Here is a 15817-nt window from a genome sequence, read left to right on the forward strand (position 1 = left end):
TATCGCCGCACTCAGCAATATTCCAGCTATATGACGGCGGTCTGTAAATAATCGAGCCTGGACCAGACAATCTAGTGAACACAGAAGAGTTAAGTGTGAACACAGAAGACAGACATCATGAGCATCAATCCACGCATTTGGGATCGATGACATGCATCAACCAACTCAGTGAGCCTGATCCCGTTAGTCGCCTTTTACGCATGCTACTTGGGGCGTGGATGTGATCTCCACACAAACACAGGGCTAAACGGTTGGTTGTCACTGTACTTAGGACATACAGATCAACATGAAGGACCATCTCACTACATTGTCGGGGACAATAATGGAAATAGGAATACATGCCATATTTTATGGATAACAACTTCTTTATTTTTGTAACAATGTTTCAGGGATACTTCTTGCCCCTATGTGAATACTGAGCTAGTGTATGAGTAATGAATGAGTAATGTTAATGTGTGACCTGTAAAGAGATTGGTTGACAACATGCAACAATTAACTGAGTCTGTGGTGACTTACAAATGTTCTATTCCCGCTAAGCTGTTACTGAGGTCCTCTCACACACAAAGTGATGTTGTCGAGTCCTACCCTGCCCTACTGACCTCAGGGCTGTCATTATCACATCTGGATGACTTATCAACTGGTACAAATTCTTACCCTGCCTTTAATCAATTCCTGGCACCTTTACCAGTAACTGCACATACTGGTACACAATACCAACTCCAAGTTTCCTGTGCCTCCAATACACCTCATCACAATTCCAGGATTTTGAACAACACCATATTTACGATTACTGATTTATTGCACTCCGGTTACCTGTTGTGTGGATAATTTTTTTCTATTTGGCATTAAGTTTTTTGGGTTTTTGGTTTAATGGAAAAAAAAAATATGCTAATTCTGTTTATTTGATTAGGCTGTTATTAGACGCAGTGGTCAAAGACCCAGTAATACATGGTATATAACCCCAGTAATACATGGCATATAATCCCATTGAGACATGGTATATATCCTTAGTAATACATGGTATATAGCCCCAGTAATACATGGTATAAAACCCCTGTTATACATGGCATATAACCCCAGTAACATAGCATTCATAACCCCAGTAATAAATGGCATATAACCCCAGGAATACATGGTATATAACCTCAGTAACATGGTATCCATAACCCCAGTAATACATGGCATATACCTCAGTAATACATGGCAAAGAAACCCAGTAATATATGGTATATAACCCCAGTAACATGGTATCCATAACCCCAGTAATACATGGCATATAACCCCAGTAATATATGGCTTATATTCCCAGCAATACATGGCATATAATCCCAGTAACATGGATCTATAACCCCAGTAACACAAGGCATTTAACCCCAGTAATACATGGCATATAATCCCAGTAACATGGGATATAACCCCAGTAACACATGGCATATAATCCCAGCAACATGGTATTATAACCCCAGTAATACATGGCATATAAACCCAGCAACATGGTATTATAACCCCAGTAACACATGGCATATAATCTCAGTAACATGGTATTATAACCCCAGTAACACATGGCATATAAACCCAGTAACATGGTATTATAACCCCAGTAACACATGGCATATAATCCCAGTAACATGGTATTATAACCCCAGTAATACATGGCATATAATCCCAGTAACATGGTATTATAACCCCAGTAATACATGGCATATAAACCCAGTAACATGGTATTATAACCCCAGTAATACATGGCATATTACAAGTACTTTCTGAAGTCTAATATCTGTAACCACACCTCTCCTGGATGATTTCTGGTATATTTCATTCTTCAAGTCAGAACTGATCTGGATTTTAACTTTATCTCCCGAGGAAACCCTTCGATGATGAGTTAGCCGGAAGGGTTCATTCTCTTCTACTACGGTAAGGGAAGGGAATGAAAGAGAGGCTTGTGTGGACAAAGTCGGACGGTTTGAAGACAAGGTGGCATCTACTTCTGGAAACAAAGCAACAACACACAGCAAATAATTAAAAGTAAATCGCACAGAAACCACGAGGCTTACAACATTTGAGAAACAATATTTCAGTGCATAAACAATGGCTGAATTTGTAAGGTACTTTCTTGAGCTGAAAAGTGGCCATGCAACAGAGGGTCAAGAAACAGGCCTTTTTTAATATAAAACATAGGAGACAAATTAAGAAAAAAAACATTCATAAACACTCAAATATCACACAATTAACAGGTTAGGCACTGAATAGTGGAAATATACTGACAGAAACAAATAAAGGAACAATGAAAAATATAGGGAAATAAGCTTACTGTCAGAACAATGGAAATACAGTAAACTACGGTTATAACCAACTCAAAGGGACCACCAATTTTAGTTTGTTATAACCGTAGTTCGTTATAAGCATATATACAGCATATATATATATACAGCATATATACATCAAATGGCCGGGACTAAAAAATAAGTTCGTTATAACGGTCAGTTTGTTATAAGTGTGTTCGTTATAACCGTAGTTTACTGTAGTGCGCATACAAATTCAACACATATCAGAATCAGATGTTGAGATGTGTTTGTGTGCATTGTTTCCAATGCGTATTGGGTAGACAAGACTGGGAACCCATGAGAGCATATCATTTAACTGTGTCTAAATGTGAGTGTACCCTTATTTATTTCCATCAGTATACAAAATAACGATAATGTGACATTTATTATATAATGTTGAAAAATAAATCAGCTGGTTCTCAGGCAATGTTTTTTAATCATTTTTTAATCATGTTATCAAGTACATCAATATAATCAACACCAAAAGAAACGTGAACCATAAAAACATATAGAAAAGTATGTACATTGTGAAAAGATATTTCTAATGTGTAGCACTTTATGACAAAACAAGTGTCTCCACAGTGTCTTTATTCATATTATGATATGCAACAAACTTTTCCAAACTTTACACGCTAATCCTGCATGAGACAAATGGTGCATCTCGAGTCACATGTGATGCAATCATGAGCATCGGTTCACACAACATACCAGTATGATCGTTTGTGCATCGAACCAATCTAATATCTTCTTCATATATTAACCAACATGTATGATATTCGCGTTTCTTTTGGGGGTAAGTATAGATAAATGGAGTATGAGAAAACCAAGGTTTTATTCTTCAGCCTTAGAATTATAAGGAATTATCCAACACAAAGAAAATTAAATTGATCACAAAAATAATAAAACAGACATTTATCAGTAAGCAACATTTATGACAATGATCCTTCTAACAAAAACGTGTTCAGATACACCACTGCCCATGATACTAAATCTACACTTCTGATCTTGTTTGATCAAAAACAAAACAAAATAAGACTGAGAAAAAAACAACCACAGAGAAAAAAGTGCAAGCACTGAAATACACCCCAGACAAATGATGAAACAGGAACACTGTGACAGTGAGGAGGATAATTATCAAATTATTGGGATCAACGAAATATTTAAGTGAATCTCTCATATATACCGGTACAACTCCACATTTGATAAAGATATTTTTATCTTTCCATGGCACACAAAACTGATTCTCCTAATATGTCAAGTGTATATATAAATATATCTGACATAACTAATTATCACTTACTGATCCAGGTTACATAAAGACAGTAGGAACTATCACTTTATATTATTGTGCCAAATTGTTCATTCTAATGTCTTGTAGACAGTCAGGATACACATCTCCATGACCACTAACTACCAACTCATGATTTGTTGCTTAGTGATTTTGATTAGCAGAACATGAATGAAGCAATCCCATAAAACTCATGGACATATATTTAATGATTCAGTGTTGATCAAATTGTTTGAGGAACTTGACATTCTTGTTACAAAACCATGCAACACAGCTAGATGCAACATGCTACAGCCTCCATCTGCCTCCTACCTGCATCAGCCCCCGTGTGCACGATGCTCTCGTCTCCCAGGAACAGGCGGCGGGCCAGGTTTCTTCGGTACCAGGCCTTAGGCAGAGACAGTATCTCGGACAAACGTCTCATGTCGTACTTGAAGCTGGCTGTGCCAATGTCACAGATGGCTGAAAGAAGAAGATGGGAATAGCTTGCGACTAGAATTCATCCTGTGAGATGAGTCAAGGTCAAGGTGAAATCGTGTTGGGTGAGGTCAAGATCAAATTCTGCTGAATGAACATCAATTAAGGCTGGATGTCAAGGTCATATATATCTGCTGGATGTGGTCAAGGTCATATCTGCTGGATGAGGTCAATGTCATATCCTGCTGGATGAGGTCAAGGTCATATGCTGTCTAATGAGGTCAAGGTCAAATGCTGTCTAATGAGGTCAAGGTCAAATGCTGTCTAATGAGGTCAAGGTCAAATGCTGTCTAATTAGTTAGTTAGTACTCACCTGAGAACCTGACCACATTGGACTTCATCTGGGCCTCCTTGTTGCCTGACAGGGAGTTCTCTGAGGCTCCCCGCAACTCCATCTTCCGACTCCTTGAGATGTTCACCTTGATGAACTCCACATTGAGGCTGAGTGAGTCCTTGCGAGACATCTCCAGCACCCCTCCGCCTGCATGCTCCTGTATGCTGCCTATAGAATACAGATCGGTGCATCAACATCATTGCTGCTACAGGTCTTAAAGAATTGGGCAAGTCACAATGTAAATAAGTATTTCTTGTAGTTATCTCCCCCGAAACTTTATCCTTATCTCTCTGGGTGACAGAGTCTGTGATATTTTGAAAAAATACAATTGAACCTGGAATAAAAAAATCAGAACTACCAAGAGGTTTCCTTTCCATAGTCTTAAAGAGGTATGCAAAGTCACATTAATCACTAAGATATATATGGCAATATATGGTAGCATGTAAATAGTATCATTATATAGAGAATCTCACCCGAGTGTCTTTTGATATCAAATATATCAACGAGTGTTGATATATTTGATATCAAAAGACACGAGGGTGAGATTTTATGTATCATCCAATATCATTCTTCCAACTTTTTCAATTTGTAGACAGTAATAAGCAGTGTCTTAAGTGTAGAAAGTACTGCTAACAGCTTCAGCAGCAGAGCCATTAGTGATGTCATTTGATTGTGACGTCATGGTAACCAGTGATGTCACAATGGTCTGCAAAGCATTGTGATGTAATTTCATTGCAGCGATATCTACAATGTTGATATCGCTTGATCTCATCCAAGGATATCTCCTGTGGGAGCCAGTTTTGGATGATAAAACGTTTTTGGACAATAGCATAAGTATTTTACAGAAGAATAAAAATGCTTATTTTTTCCAAATTCTCTATTTGACATCAGCGTCCATGTTAATGTCCAGTCAGTGTAAGTATGGTTGTACACAGTGAGTGAGCATGGGTTAATGCCTCTTTTAGCAATACCGTATTCAACGTAATAAGCGCCCAGGGCGCTCTCAAAATAAGAAATAGGGGGCGCTTATTAGAATATTATTTTGAGTTGAAAGATTGTAAATTTCGTTGTTTATGCCAACAGCCTGAAGTGTTTACATACGAAAGATATATTTTTCAAGAATTTAATTGCCCATAATTAACACACGAGTGCGTATTACACACGAATAAATACGTCCTGTGTACATTGATCAATCGGAAGGGGTGCTGATTGGGATTGTTTACTAGCCAATATATTAGCAAATATCGCCGTGGGCGCTTATTAGAGCGGGGCGCTTATTACGTCGAATATGGTATTCCAGCAATATTCCACCAATATGGCAGGGGACTCCAGAAGGGCTTCAAACACTGTAACCCCTGTAGCGAACTGAACCTGGGCCCTCTGTGTGACGACCTCTATACTTCTATAGGTAGAGGGTCCCGCCCAGAGGAGGAAGGTCCGGGGTTCGATCCCGGCCACATCATACCCAAAGATGGTACTTGTTGTTACCCTGCCCGGCGCTCGGCATTAAGGGGCACAAACAAGGACAGGTCGGCTTGGAGTCTGTATACTGTGTCTGAGTGGGGTGTTCATATTAAACTGCAGCACGGTATCTCAGTGGGCTAGCACTATAAAATCAGCATTAGTAAGACAAGTACAAGCAGACACACACACACACTAGTGCAATAATCTTGGACGCAACATTAAACCCCATTTCACCATACCTCTGTGTGACGAGTGAACACTTTAACCACAAGGCTACCCCTCCCAGAGATGCCAACCTTACTAAAGCTCTGGAGTAATGAGTTGGGTAAAATACCGTATTCGACGTAATAAGCGCCCAGGGTGCATATAACACACGAGTGCGTATTATACGCGAATAAATGTCTTGTGTACATTGATCAATCGGAAGGGGTGCTAATTGGGATTGTTCACTAGCCAATATCTTAGCAAATGACCTTATTAGAGCGGGGCGCTTATTACGCCGAATACGGTAAGTGTAATTTTAGGCTCAAACTCACAGATACTATGCCCAAATCGTAATGGTTGGCCTCCCTGCTCCTCACCCCTAAACGTTGCAGTAAATAATGACAGTGTTATGTTTCTCCTCTATGATTCTAAAGACATGACAGAGTGGAGTGACCTACCTAGCCGTCTCTGCCCCCCTCCGTACGGGTGGAAGACATAGAGTGAGAAGTCCGAGAGGCAGCCGGTGACACTCAGGCCCCCGGAGTGGGTGGAGGAGGAGGAGCATTCGGAGAGGGTGCTGCCCAGTCGGCTCCGTGATGATGTAGAGTTGCTGGGCAACCACTCATGGCTTCGTTTTGGGACTGGGAAACAACACAGTTATATAATAATACATCCATTTAAGGCACCGAATTCCATTCACTAAGTAAGTCTTCATGGGCTTCACTATTACCCAGGTCAATGGATCAGAGCGCACTCCATTTTCATTCTCAGCTCCCTGGGGAGTATACAACCTAGGTTGCCAAGGCTGTGAGGCGCTAGAAAGTTAACAGTCACATTACCATCTCATCTTACTGGATAGGATATTCATGCAGTTGATATGCGTTTTCTTAATGTCTGTCTATCTCAAGGCATCTGTTACAATACAAAATAGTTTCAGCAATGATATTAGTATTTAAAATCCTGTTCTTCAGGTTACTTGGATTATTTTCACATAAGCAAAGTAGAGCTTATTCTTTGTCTCTGGCTGGCAACTTACTCTTTGCCTTCATCGGCGGCGTTCCTTCAGCAATGGAGCCGTCCAGGTCGGACTTCTTTGTGGAAAATACAAGCTCCAGAGAGGGCACCTGGAGCAGACACTCCACACGGGATATGGGTCGGCAGTTGAAGCGGATGACGGAAGGCTCCACCTTGATGTAGACCACCACGTCCACGGGGAAGGAGGCCATGCTGACTGGTGACCCGAGCGAGGCCTGGGATGCATCCAGATCCATGTTCAGGACACTGCCCATCAGGTCTGCAGGGACCAAGTGGGTGAGTGAGTAAGTGATGCCTATATTATGTCAACCATCTTACTTTGGGCATCTTCCCGAGGCAAGTGAGTTAACTGACTATAAAAGTCCAGTTTCCACCCTTGCCGAACTAGGCTGGTATTATGGATTTACATTTTGGCTGGACTAACGAGTCTATGCATAGTCCAATCAAAATCGCACACCGAAATCGAAATCCTGTTCGTAAAGTGTCATGCAGATTTCGGTCGACTGCAGGATTTGCAAAGCATGTGCACCGCTAACTCGTTGTCAACAGATATTTTCTAAATCTTTTCATGTTTTTAATCAAGGTGCTCACGTGATTTGATGCACTTCGCTTAGTAAGACTCGTTTTATCACAATATAGATCTTCATTATCGATCAGACCGTCTTGACTGGGCGCCACCCTTTTGTTTGAAGCAAATGCAAGTGATACGAGAGGTTGAATCTGATTGGTCAATAGGAGAGGCATAGAAAGGACATAACTTGTAATAGCCACTGGTGCCGCTACGATCGAGCCCAGGAATTCCAGCCTAGTTCGGCAAGGGTGGAAACTGGACTTTTAAAGTCAGTTAACTCTCTTGCCTCGGGAAGATGACTTTGGGAGGAATGCCAAGTCATGAAAGTGATGCAGGGTGCTGTCAAGCTGAAGATCATAATCACATCATCTGGGATTCAAAACCACAGATCCATGCAGCTAGGGGACACAACTGTGGGTCTTCAGCATGACGAGCTTACCATCAGGCATATGTTGGAAGGGAGGGAGTAAATAGGGTTTAACCCCACTTTGAACAGTTTTTTGGTTTTGGTTTGGTTTGTTGTTTAACGCCACACCCAGCAATATTCCAGCTATATGACAGCGGTCTGTAAATAATCAAGTCTGGACCAGACAATCCAGTGATTGATGTCATGAGCATCGATTTACGCAATTGGGATACGATGACATGCATCAAACAAGACGAGCATCAACAGTGACCACGTTAGTCACCTTTTACGACAAGCATAGTTGCCTTTTACGGACCTATTCCACCCCGGATCTTCCAGTTATATCACTGTGTGTCAGTTTAATGTGATGAGGAAAGCCCGAAGTGATGCAGGCCTTAGTTCACCACTTTACAATTTGGTACTGACAAGCCTAGAAACATAATAGGATGAACCAGCATTCAAACCCAAGATCATAGGTTTCTGGTGTGACTAAGGGATGCAACTCTGCACAGTGAATTGCAGTGCCTTTGACGGGCTACTAACATGGGCTTAAAGGACTGAGTGAGTGTTACCCTGCCTTTGCATGTGTTTGTGATGGGTGCCACCAATTGGACAGGATATGCACACCTTTCAGCAAACACCTAGTATCATCAGTAATTGTTAGTGATTCATAAACACATGCTCATGATACAGTCGTACAATGGACTCTACCTTCAGGAGCAATTTCTTATGAATATGGAAATGGTTTTTGACGCTATTATTTAGCATCAGCTGAGTCATATCACAGTGGAAGATATAAAGAATGGGCTTCACACATTGTGACCATGTTGGGAATCAAACTCAGGTCTTGTGTGTGACGAACCAAAAGCTTTGACGGCTGGACTACCACTCCAGCCTCTTATTGGGCACACAGTCAAGGGTTCCTACTCCTTGTTACACATACTGTATTTGACGTAATAAGCGCTCAGGGCGCTCTCAAAATTAGATATAGGGGGGCTCTTATTAGAATATTATTTTGGTGAAAACAAACAAACAAGGACTTGAGTTGAAAGATAAATTTTGTGGTTTATGTTGACAGCCTGAAGTGTTTATGTACGACAGATATATTTTTCTAGAATTTAATTGCCCATAAATAAGGGTGCATATAACACATGAGTGCGTATTATACGCGAATAAATAAGTCTTTGCACATTGATCAATCAGAAGGGGTGCTAATTGGGATTGTTCACTAGCCAATATATTAGCAAATGTCGCCGTGGGCGCTTATTAGAGCGGGGCGCTTATTACGTCAAATACGGTATGTCATGCTCCGTGCATCTCACCTTTCTTGTGTAAGGGGGCAGAGAATGGGAGAGGCTCCAGAGCTTGTTCCAGGAAGTCTAGCAGGCAAGGACTGATGATCATCTCCTGTGGAGCATTAGCAGTGATCGAACATGGTTCCACATTATCATGACAAATACCTTGGACCTACCTGCTTCATTTTGGAAATCGCAATCGCTCTGATAACGAGACCGCCTCTGGGGTCTAGAGGTAGAGCATCCACCCATATAGCGCAAGTCCCAGAGTTCGATCACCAGTTGTGTCACACCAAAAGTTGTTAGAAAATGGCACTTGTTGTTACCCTGACTGCCGCCAGGCATTAAGGGCCAAAACAAGGACTGGTCGGCTCGGAGTCAGTATATTGTGTCTGAGTGCGGTATTCATGTTAAACTGCGGCATGGTACCTCAGTGGGGTAGCACTCTCAAATCGGCATCAGTCCAGACTAGTACAAGCAGCCATTCACCATTTCACCTCACCTCTTATAATGAACTTTGCACAAAATTTCTCTCGCTCACGAGTATAATTTGTTTGGACGGTTAATTTTTAGAGTTACATAATTTGGTTTCAGCTCAAATAAAAGCTAATAAAGTGAATAGGTACAGGTATTGATCATAATAAATGGAAATGTAATATGTGGGATAACCGAGTGTGGCCCTTCCCTTACATATTATTGAAGTTTACCCATCAAACAGGAGAACTATTGTATCTGATATTACAATAAAGTCAACGAAGCAAATGGTCTTAAATATTTCATTCCTTTGATGAATCAGTCTATGTCTAAACCTGATTTTAATAGTACAATTTTGTACAACACAAATTATTTATTTTGGTTCAAAATTATTTCTTTATTTATTTATCAAACAAATGTAAAATACTTCACTGATGACGATTTTTGTAACATGAATACCCCACTCAGACACAGTATACTGACTCTGACCCAACCAGTCCTTGTTTTAGCCCCTTTATGCCAAGCGTCGGGCAGGGTTACAACAAGTACCATCTTTTAACGTCTTTTTAATGATGCTCTAGGGGCAGATGATCTACCACAAGACCATGGAGGCGGTTTTTGATTTCAGCATTTGCCTGGTCAAATTACAATTTGCCCCAAATAACCCATGCCCATAAAAAAATTAAAATCATTTGCAGACATTGTTTCAATCCAAGACCATTACTGTTTGGTTATATGTTTGAAAGACTCCAATGTCCTGACTTACCTCTGGCAGTTTCTGTAATGACAGCCATGCATACAGGTTGGCCTTCTTGACTGCCCCTCTACGACTGAGGATGGACACGTTGGAGCAGTTGTCGACGCTGTCCCAGTTGCCATCGGACTGTGTGGTAAACACATCGGTGGACGCCTGTGCCGTGAGATCGGGTCGGTCGACGCTGGAGGAGAACATCCTCTCCCCATCAGAGATGCTGCCGGTGCTGTGGACCAGCTCGGCCAGGGTGGTCTTGGAGTAGTAGTGAACCTGAATCGGGACGGAAAGGGTGAGTCAAGCTTCATGATGCAATATTACAGCAACATCCTATTGGAGGCACCAGAAACAGGCTTCATACTGGAATTAAAGCTGTACAGGACGGATAATCTGAAATTCCTTATAACTCAAGCTGTACAGGACAGATAATTTGAAATTCCTCACAGCTCGAGCTGTACAGGACAGATAATCCGAAGTTCTTTACAGCTCGAACTGTACAGGACAGATAATCTGAAATTCCTTATAACTCGAGCGGTACAGGACAGATAATCCAAAATTCCTTATAACTCCAGCTGTACAGGACAGATAATTTGAAATTCCTCACAGCTCGAGCTGTACAGGACAGATAATCCGAAGTTCTTTTCAGCTCGGACTGTACAGGACAGATAATCTGAAATTCCTTATAACTCAAGCTGTACAGGACAGATAATCCTAAATTCCTCATAACTCGAGCTGTACAGGTCAGATAATCCTAAATTCCTTATAACTCGAGCTGTACAGGTCAGATAATCTGAAATTCCTTATAAATCAAGCTGTACAGGACAGATAATCTGAAATTCCACACAGCTTGAGCTGTACAAGACAGATAATCCGAAGTTCTTTACAGCTCGAGCTGTGCAGGACAGATAATCCTAAATTCCTTATAACTCGTGCTGTACAGGACAGATAATCCTAAATTCCTTATAACTCAAGCTGTACAGGTCAGATAATCTGAAATTCCTTATAAATCAAGCTGTACAGGACAGATAATCTGAAATTCCACACAGCTTGAGCTCTACAAGACATATAATCCGAAGTTCTTTACAGCTCGAGCTGTACAGGACAGATAATCCAAAATTCCTCATAACTCGAGCTGTACAGGTCAGATAATCCTAAATTCCTCATAACTCGAGCTGTACAGTTCAGATAATCCTAAATTCCTTATAACTCAAGCTGTACAGGTCAGATAATCTGAAATTCCTTATAAATCAAGCTGTACAGGACAGATAATCTGAAATTCCACACAGCTTGAGCTGTACAAGACAGATAATCCGAAGTTCTTTACAGCTCGAGCTGTACAGGACAGATAATCCGAAATTCCTCATAACTCGAGCTGTACAGGTCAGATAATCCTAAATTCCTTATAACTCGAGCTGTACAGGTCAGATAATCCTAAATTCCTTATAACTCGAGATGTACAGGTCAGATAATCCTAAATTCCTCATAACTCGAGCTGTACAGGTCAGATAATCCTAAATTCCTCATAACTCGAGCTGTACAGGTCAGATAATCCTAAATTCCTTATAACTCGAGCTGTACAGGTCAGATAATCCTAAATTCCTTATAACTTGAGCTGTACAGGACAGATAATCCTAAATTCCTCATAACTCGAGCTGTACAGGTCAGATAATCCTAAATTCCTTATAACTCGAGCTGTACAGGTCAGATAATCCTAAATTCCTTATAACTCGAGCTGTACAGGACAGATTATCCTAAATTCCTCATAACTCGAGCTGGACAGGACAGATAATCCTAAATTCCCCACAGCTTGAGCTGTACAGGACAGATAATCCTAAATTCCTTATAACTCAAACTGTACAGGACAGATAATCCTAAATTCCTCACAGCTTGAGCTGTACAGGACAGATAATCCTAAATTCCTTATAACTCGAGCTGTACAGGACAGATAATCCTAAATTCCTTATAACTCGAACTGTACAGGACAGATAATCCTAAATTCCTCACAGCTTGAGCTGTACAGGACAGATAATCCTAAATTCCTTATAACTCGAGCTGTACAGGACAGATAATCCTAAATTCCTTATAACTCGAACTGTACAGGACAGATAATCCTAAATTCCTCACAGCTCGAGCTGTACAGGACAGATAATCCAAAATTCCTCATAACTCGAGCTGTACAGGTCAGATAATCCTAAATTCCTCATAACTCGAGCTGTACAGTTCAGATAATCCTAAATTCCTTATAACTCAAGCTGTACAGGTCAGATAATCTGAAATTCCTTATAAATCAAGCTGTACAGGACAGATAATCTGAAATTCCACACAGCTTGAGCTGTACAAGACAGATAATCCGAAGTTCTTTACAGCTCGAGCTGTACAGGACAGATAATCCGAAATTCCTCATAACTCGAGCTGTACAGGTCAGATAATCCTAAATTCCTTATAACTCGAGCTGTACAGGTCAGATAATCCTAAATTCCTTATAACTCGAGATGTACAGGTCAGATAATCCTAAATTCCTCATAACTCGAGCTGTACAGGTCAGATAATCCTAAATTCCTCATAACTCGAGCTGTACAGGTCAGATAATCCTAAATTCCTTATAACTCGAGCTGTACAGGTCAGATAATCCTAAATTCCTTATAACTTGAGCTGTACAGGACAGATAATCCTAAATTCCTCATAACTCGAGCTGTACAGGTCAGATAATCCTAAATTCCTTATAACTCGAGCTGTACAGGTCAGATAATCCTAAATTCCTTATAACTCGAGCTGTACAGGACAGATTATCCTAAATTCCTCATAACTCGAGCTGGACAGGACAGATAATCCTAAATTCCCCACAGCTTGAGCTGTACAGGACAGATAATCCTAAATTCCTTATAACTCAAACTGTACAGGACAGATAATCCTAAATTCCTCACAGCTTGAGCTGTACAGGACAGATAATCCTAAATTCCTTATAACTCGAGCTGTACAGGACAGATAATCCTAAATTCCTTATAACTCGAACTGTACAGGACAGATAATCCTAAATTCCTCACAGCTTGAGCTGTACAGGACAGATAATCCTAAATTCCTTATAACTCAAACTGTACAGGACAGATAATCCTAAATTCCTCACAGCTTGAGCTGTACAGGACAGATAATCCTAAATTCCTTATAACTCGAGCTGTACAGGACAGATAATCCGAAATTCCTTATAACTCGAGCTGTACAGGACGGATAATCCGAAATTCCTTATAACTCAAGCTGTACAGGACAGATAATCTGAAATTCCTTATAACTCAAGCTGTACAGGACAGAATTTCAGATTATCTGTCTCGAGGGAATGACTGGTGTAAGCCCCAAGCTTTTGGCGAGGGACTTGCAGAATTCATTTACAAGGGACAGATAATATGTAACAATACATCACACTTTTTTCATTTTCAAAATGTTCCGGTCCTAATGTTACCTCATCCTTGGCACTTTTATTACTAATTCTATGCTTTGTGTTCATTACAACTGAGGACATTTTCCACCATCATTTTACCTTGACATCAACACTAGGTAGATAGAAGACGGTGGTTACCACGGGGACCTGAGGTGGTACAATGCTCTTCTTGGCCTGTAGCAGGGTGGAGGATGACTCCTGTCTCTTCAGCTTCCGTCTCATCACCGGCGATGCCGTCTGCTCTCCTGACAGGTTTCTCTCCCTCTTCTGTTGTCTACAACACAGCATGGAGCGAGTGAGTTTGTGAGTTAAAGTTAAGTCACGGTGACAAGAAGTTATACATTAATAATAAATGCATTAAGACTTTACAAAAACCTGTCGACAATGGACAGTAAAACAACTAGAGTGTCACAGATTTGTATCAAAACTAGCAAGAAACCATTAAAAGATAAGACGACACAATACATTATATAAACAGGCCCAGATCACCAGCAACCAAAGTTAGGCCACCATACTAGGGACTATGAGGACTTGCTATAAATCTGATATCTGCATGGCTCCCTGGCAAGATTTACACCATCCCTTTAGTCCCTAGTGATTATATGACTGAGACACTGGCAGACATAAAAATACTTTGGAATACTAGGGCTTACGTACCCTCACAGTACAACAGTTTTACACTAACACGGCAAGGAAGGAGGATTGTAAAAAGGTTTTGATGCATTGAAGGCAGACATCTTTGGTGAGATATCCAATTGTTTCAGCATGGTAGGAGAGGCCAAGTGAGGCTGGTCATGTGTACCATGCTGGAGGAACCAATGATAATCAGGATGAATCTGAGAATTGAACCCAGGTCAAGCCTATCCTGACACTACCAAGGGACACAACTCTCCACATCAAATTGTGGTGCCTTAGAGTTGGTCTGTTCATCAAAGAACAACTTAAACTTTGCCTCCATAACCCGTGACCACTTGATGTCCACTTAATCGGAGGATCAGGTACTGAGGACACTTCTGCCGAAACTGAAATTTTCACAGGGGTTCTTGATTTGTAATCCTGACTTCATAACTGATTTTCATGTGAGAAAGTGAATGATATATTATGCTGCAGTACATCTAAATCACAGAAACTGTAAACAGTCAAACCTGTATTAGGGAAACCAGTAGTTGACAGCATGAGCACCTTTCCCAACTGTCAGCCAGGTCTCACCCTGTGACTACACTACTCTTTTGGCACGGTCACACTGTCACTACCCGATTCCATCTTCCAGAGGCAAGGGAAATAACTGACTATAAAAGTCCAGATTCGACCCTTGCCGAACTAGACTGGAATAATGGAGTTACATTTTGGCTGGACTGACAAGTCTATGCATAGTCCAATCACAATCGTGTAATGACATCGACATTTGGTTGGTGAAATGCCGATTTGAGGATTTGCAAAACATGTGTACCACCGACTTGGTGTCAACGGATATTTTCCAAATATTTTCATGTTTAATCAAGGTGCTCAAGTCATTTCAGGCACTTCGTGAAGTAAGACCCGTTTTATCATAATACAGATTTTGTTTATCAATAAGGTCATCTTGATTGGGCGCCACTATTTTGTTTGAAGCAAATGAAGGTGATGTTAGAGGTAGAATCTGATTGGTCAATAGGAGGGACATTACTCGTAATAGCCACTGGTGGCCCTGCTACCTAACCCAGAAATTCCAGCCCAGTTAGGCAAGGATGGAAACTGGACATACATAGTCTGTTAATTCCC

At 40.8% G+C, this 15817-nt stretch overlaps 1 protein-coding gene across 2 annotated transcripts in view; it reads right to left on the reverse strand.

Moving 5' to 3' along the window:
- LOC124133722 (transmembrane protein KIAA1109-like) overlaps nucleotides 1–15817 on the reverse strand; it is a 97692-nt gene that overhangs the window by 12517 nt on the left and 69358 nt on the right. For both annotated transcript variants that reach the window (XM_048387409.1, XM_048387408.1), the window contains exons 48-55: nucleotides 14156–14330; nucleotides 10639–10896; nucleotides 9426–9510; nucleotides 7128–7385; nucleotides 6550–6732; nucleotides 4403–4591; nucleotides 3925–4074; nucleotides 1790–1987 (exon numbers count right to left, since the gene is read on the reverse strand). In XM_048387409.1, coding sequence (XP_048243366.1) covers nucleotides 1790–1987; nucleotides 3925–4074; nucleotides 4403–4591; nucleotides 6550–6732; nucleotides 7128–7385; nucleotides 9426–9510; nucleotides 10639–10896; nucleotides 14156–14330 — 1496 coding nt within the window. The remainder of the gene's footprint in view (nucleotides 1–1789; nucleotides 1988–3924; nucleotides 4075–4402; nucleotides 4592–6549; nucleotides 6733–7127; nucleotides 7386–9425; nucleotides 9511–10638; nucleotides 10897–14155; nucleotides 14331–15817) is intronic.

The sequence above is a fragment of the Haliotis rufescens genome, unplaced genomic scaffold, assembly GCF_023055435.1.
Source record: "Haliotis rufescens isolate VD_foot unplaced genomic scaffold, xgHalRufe1.0.p SCAF_7, whole genome shotgun sequence".
Lineage (NCBI taxonomy): Eukaryota > Metazoa > Mollusca > Gastropoda > Lepetellida > Haliotidae > Haliotis > Haliotis rufescens.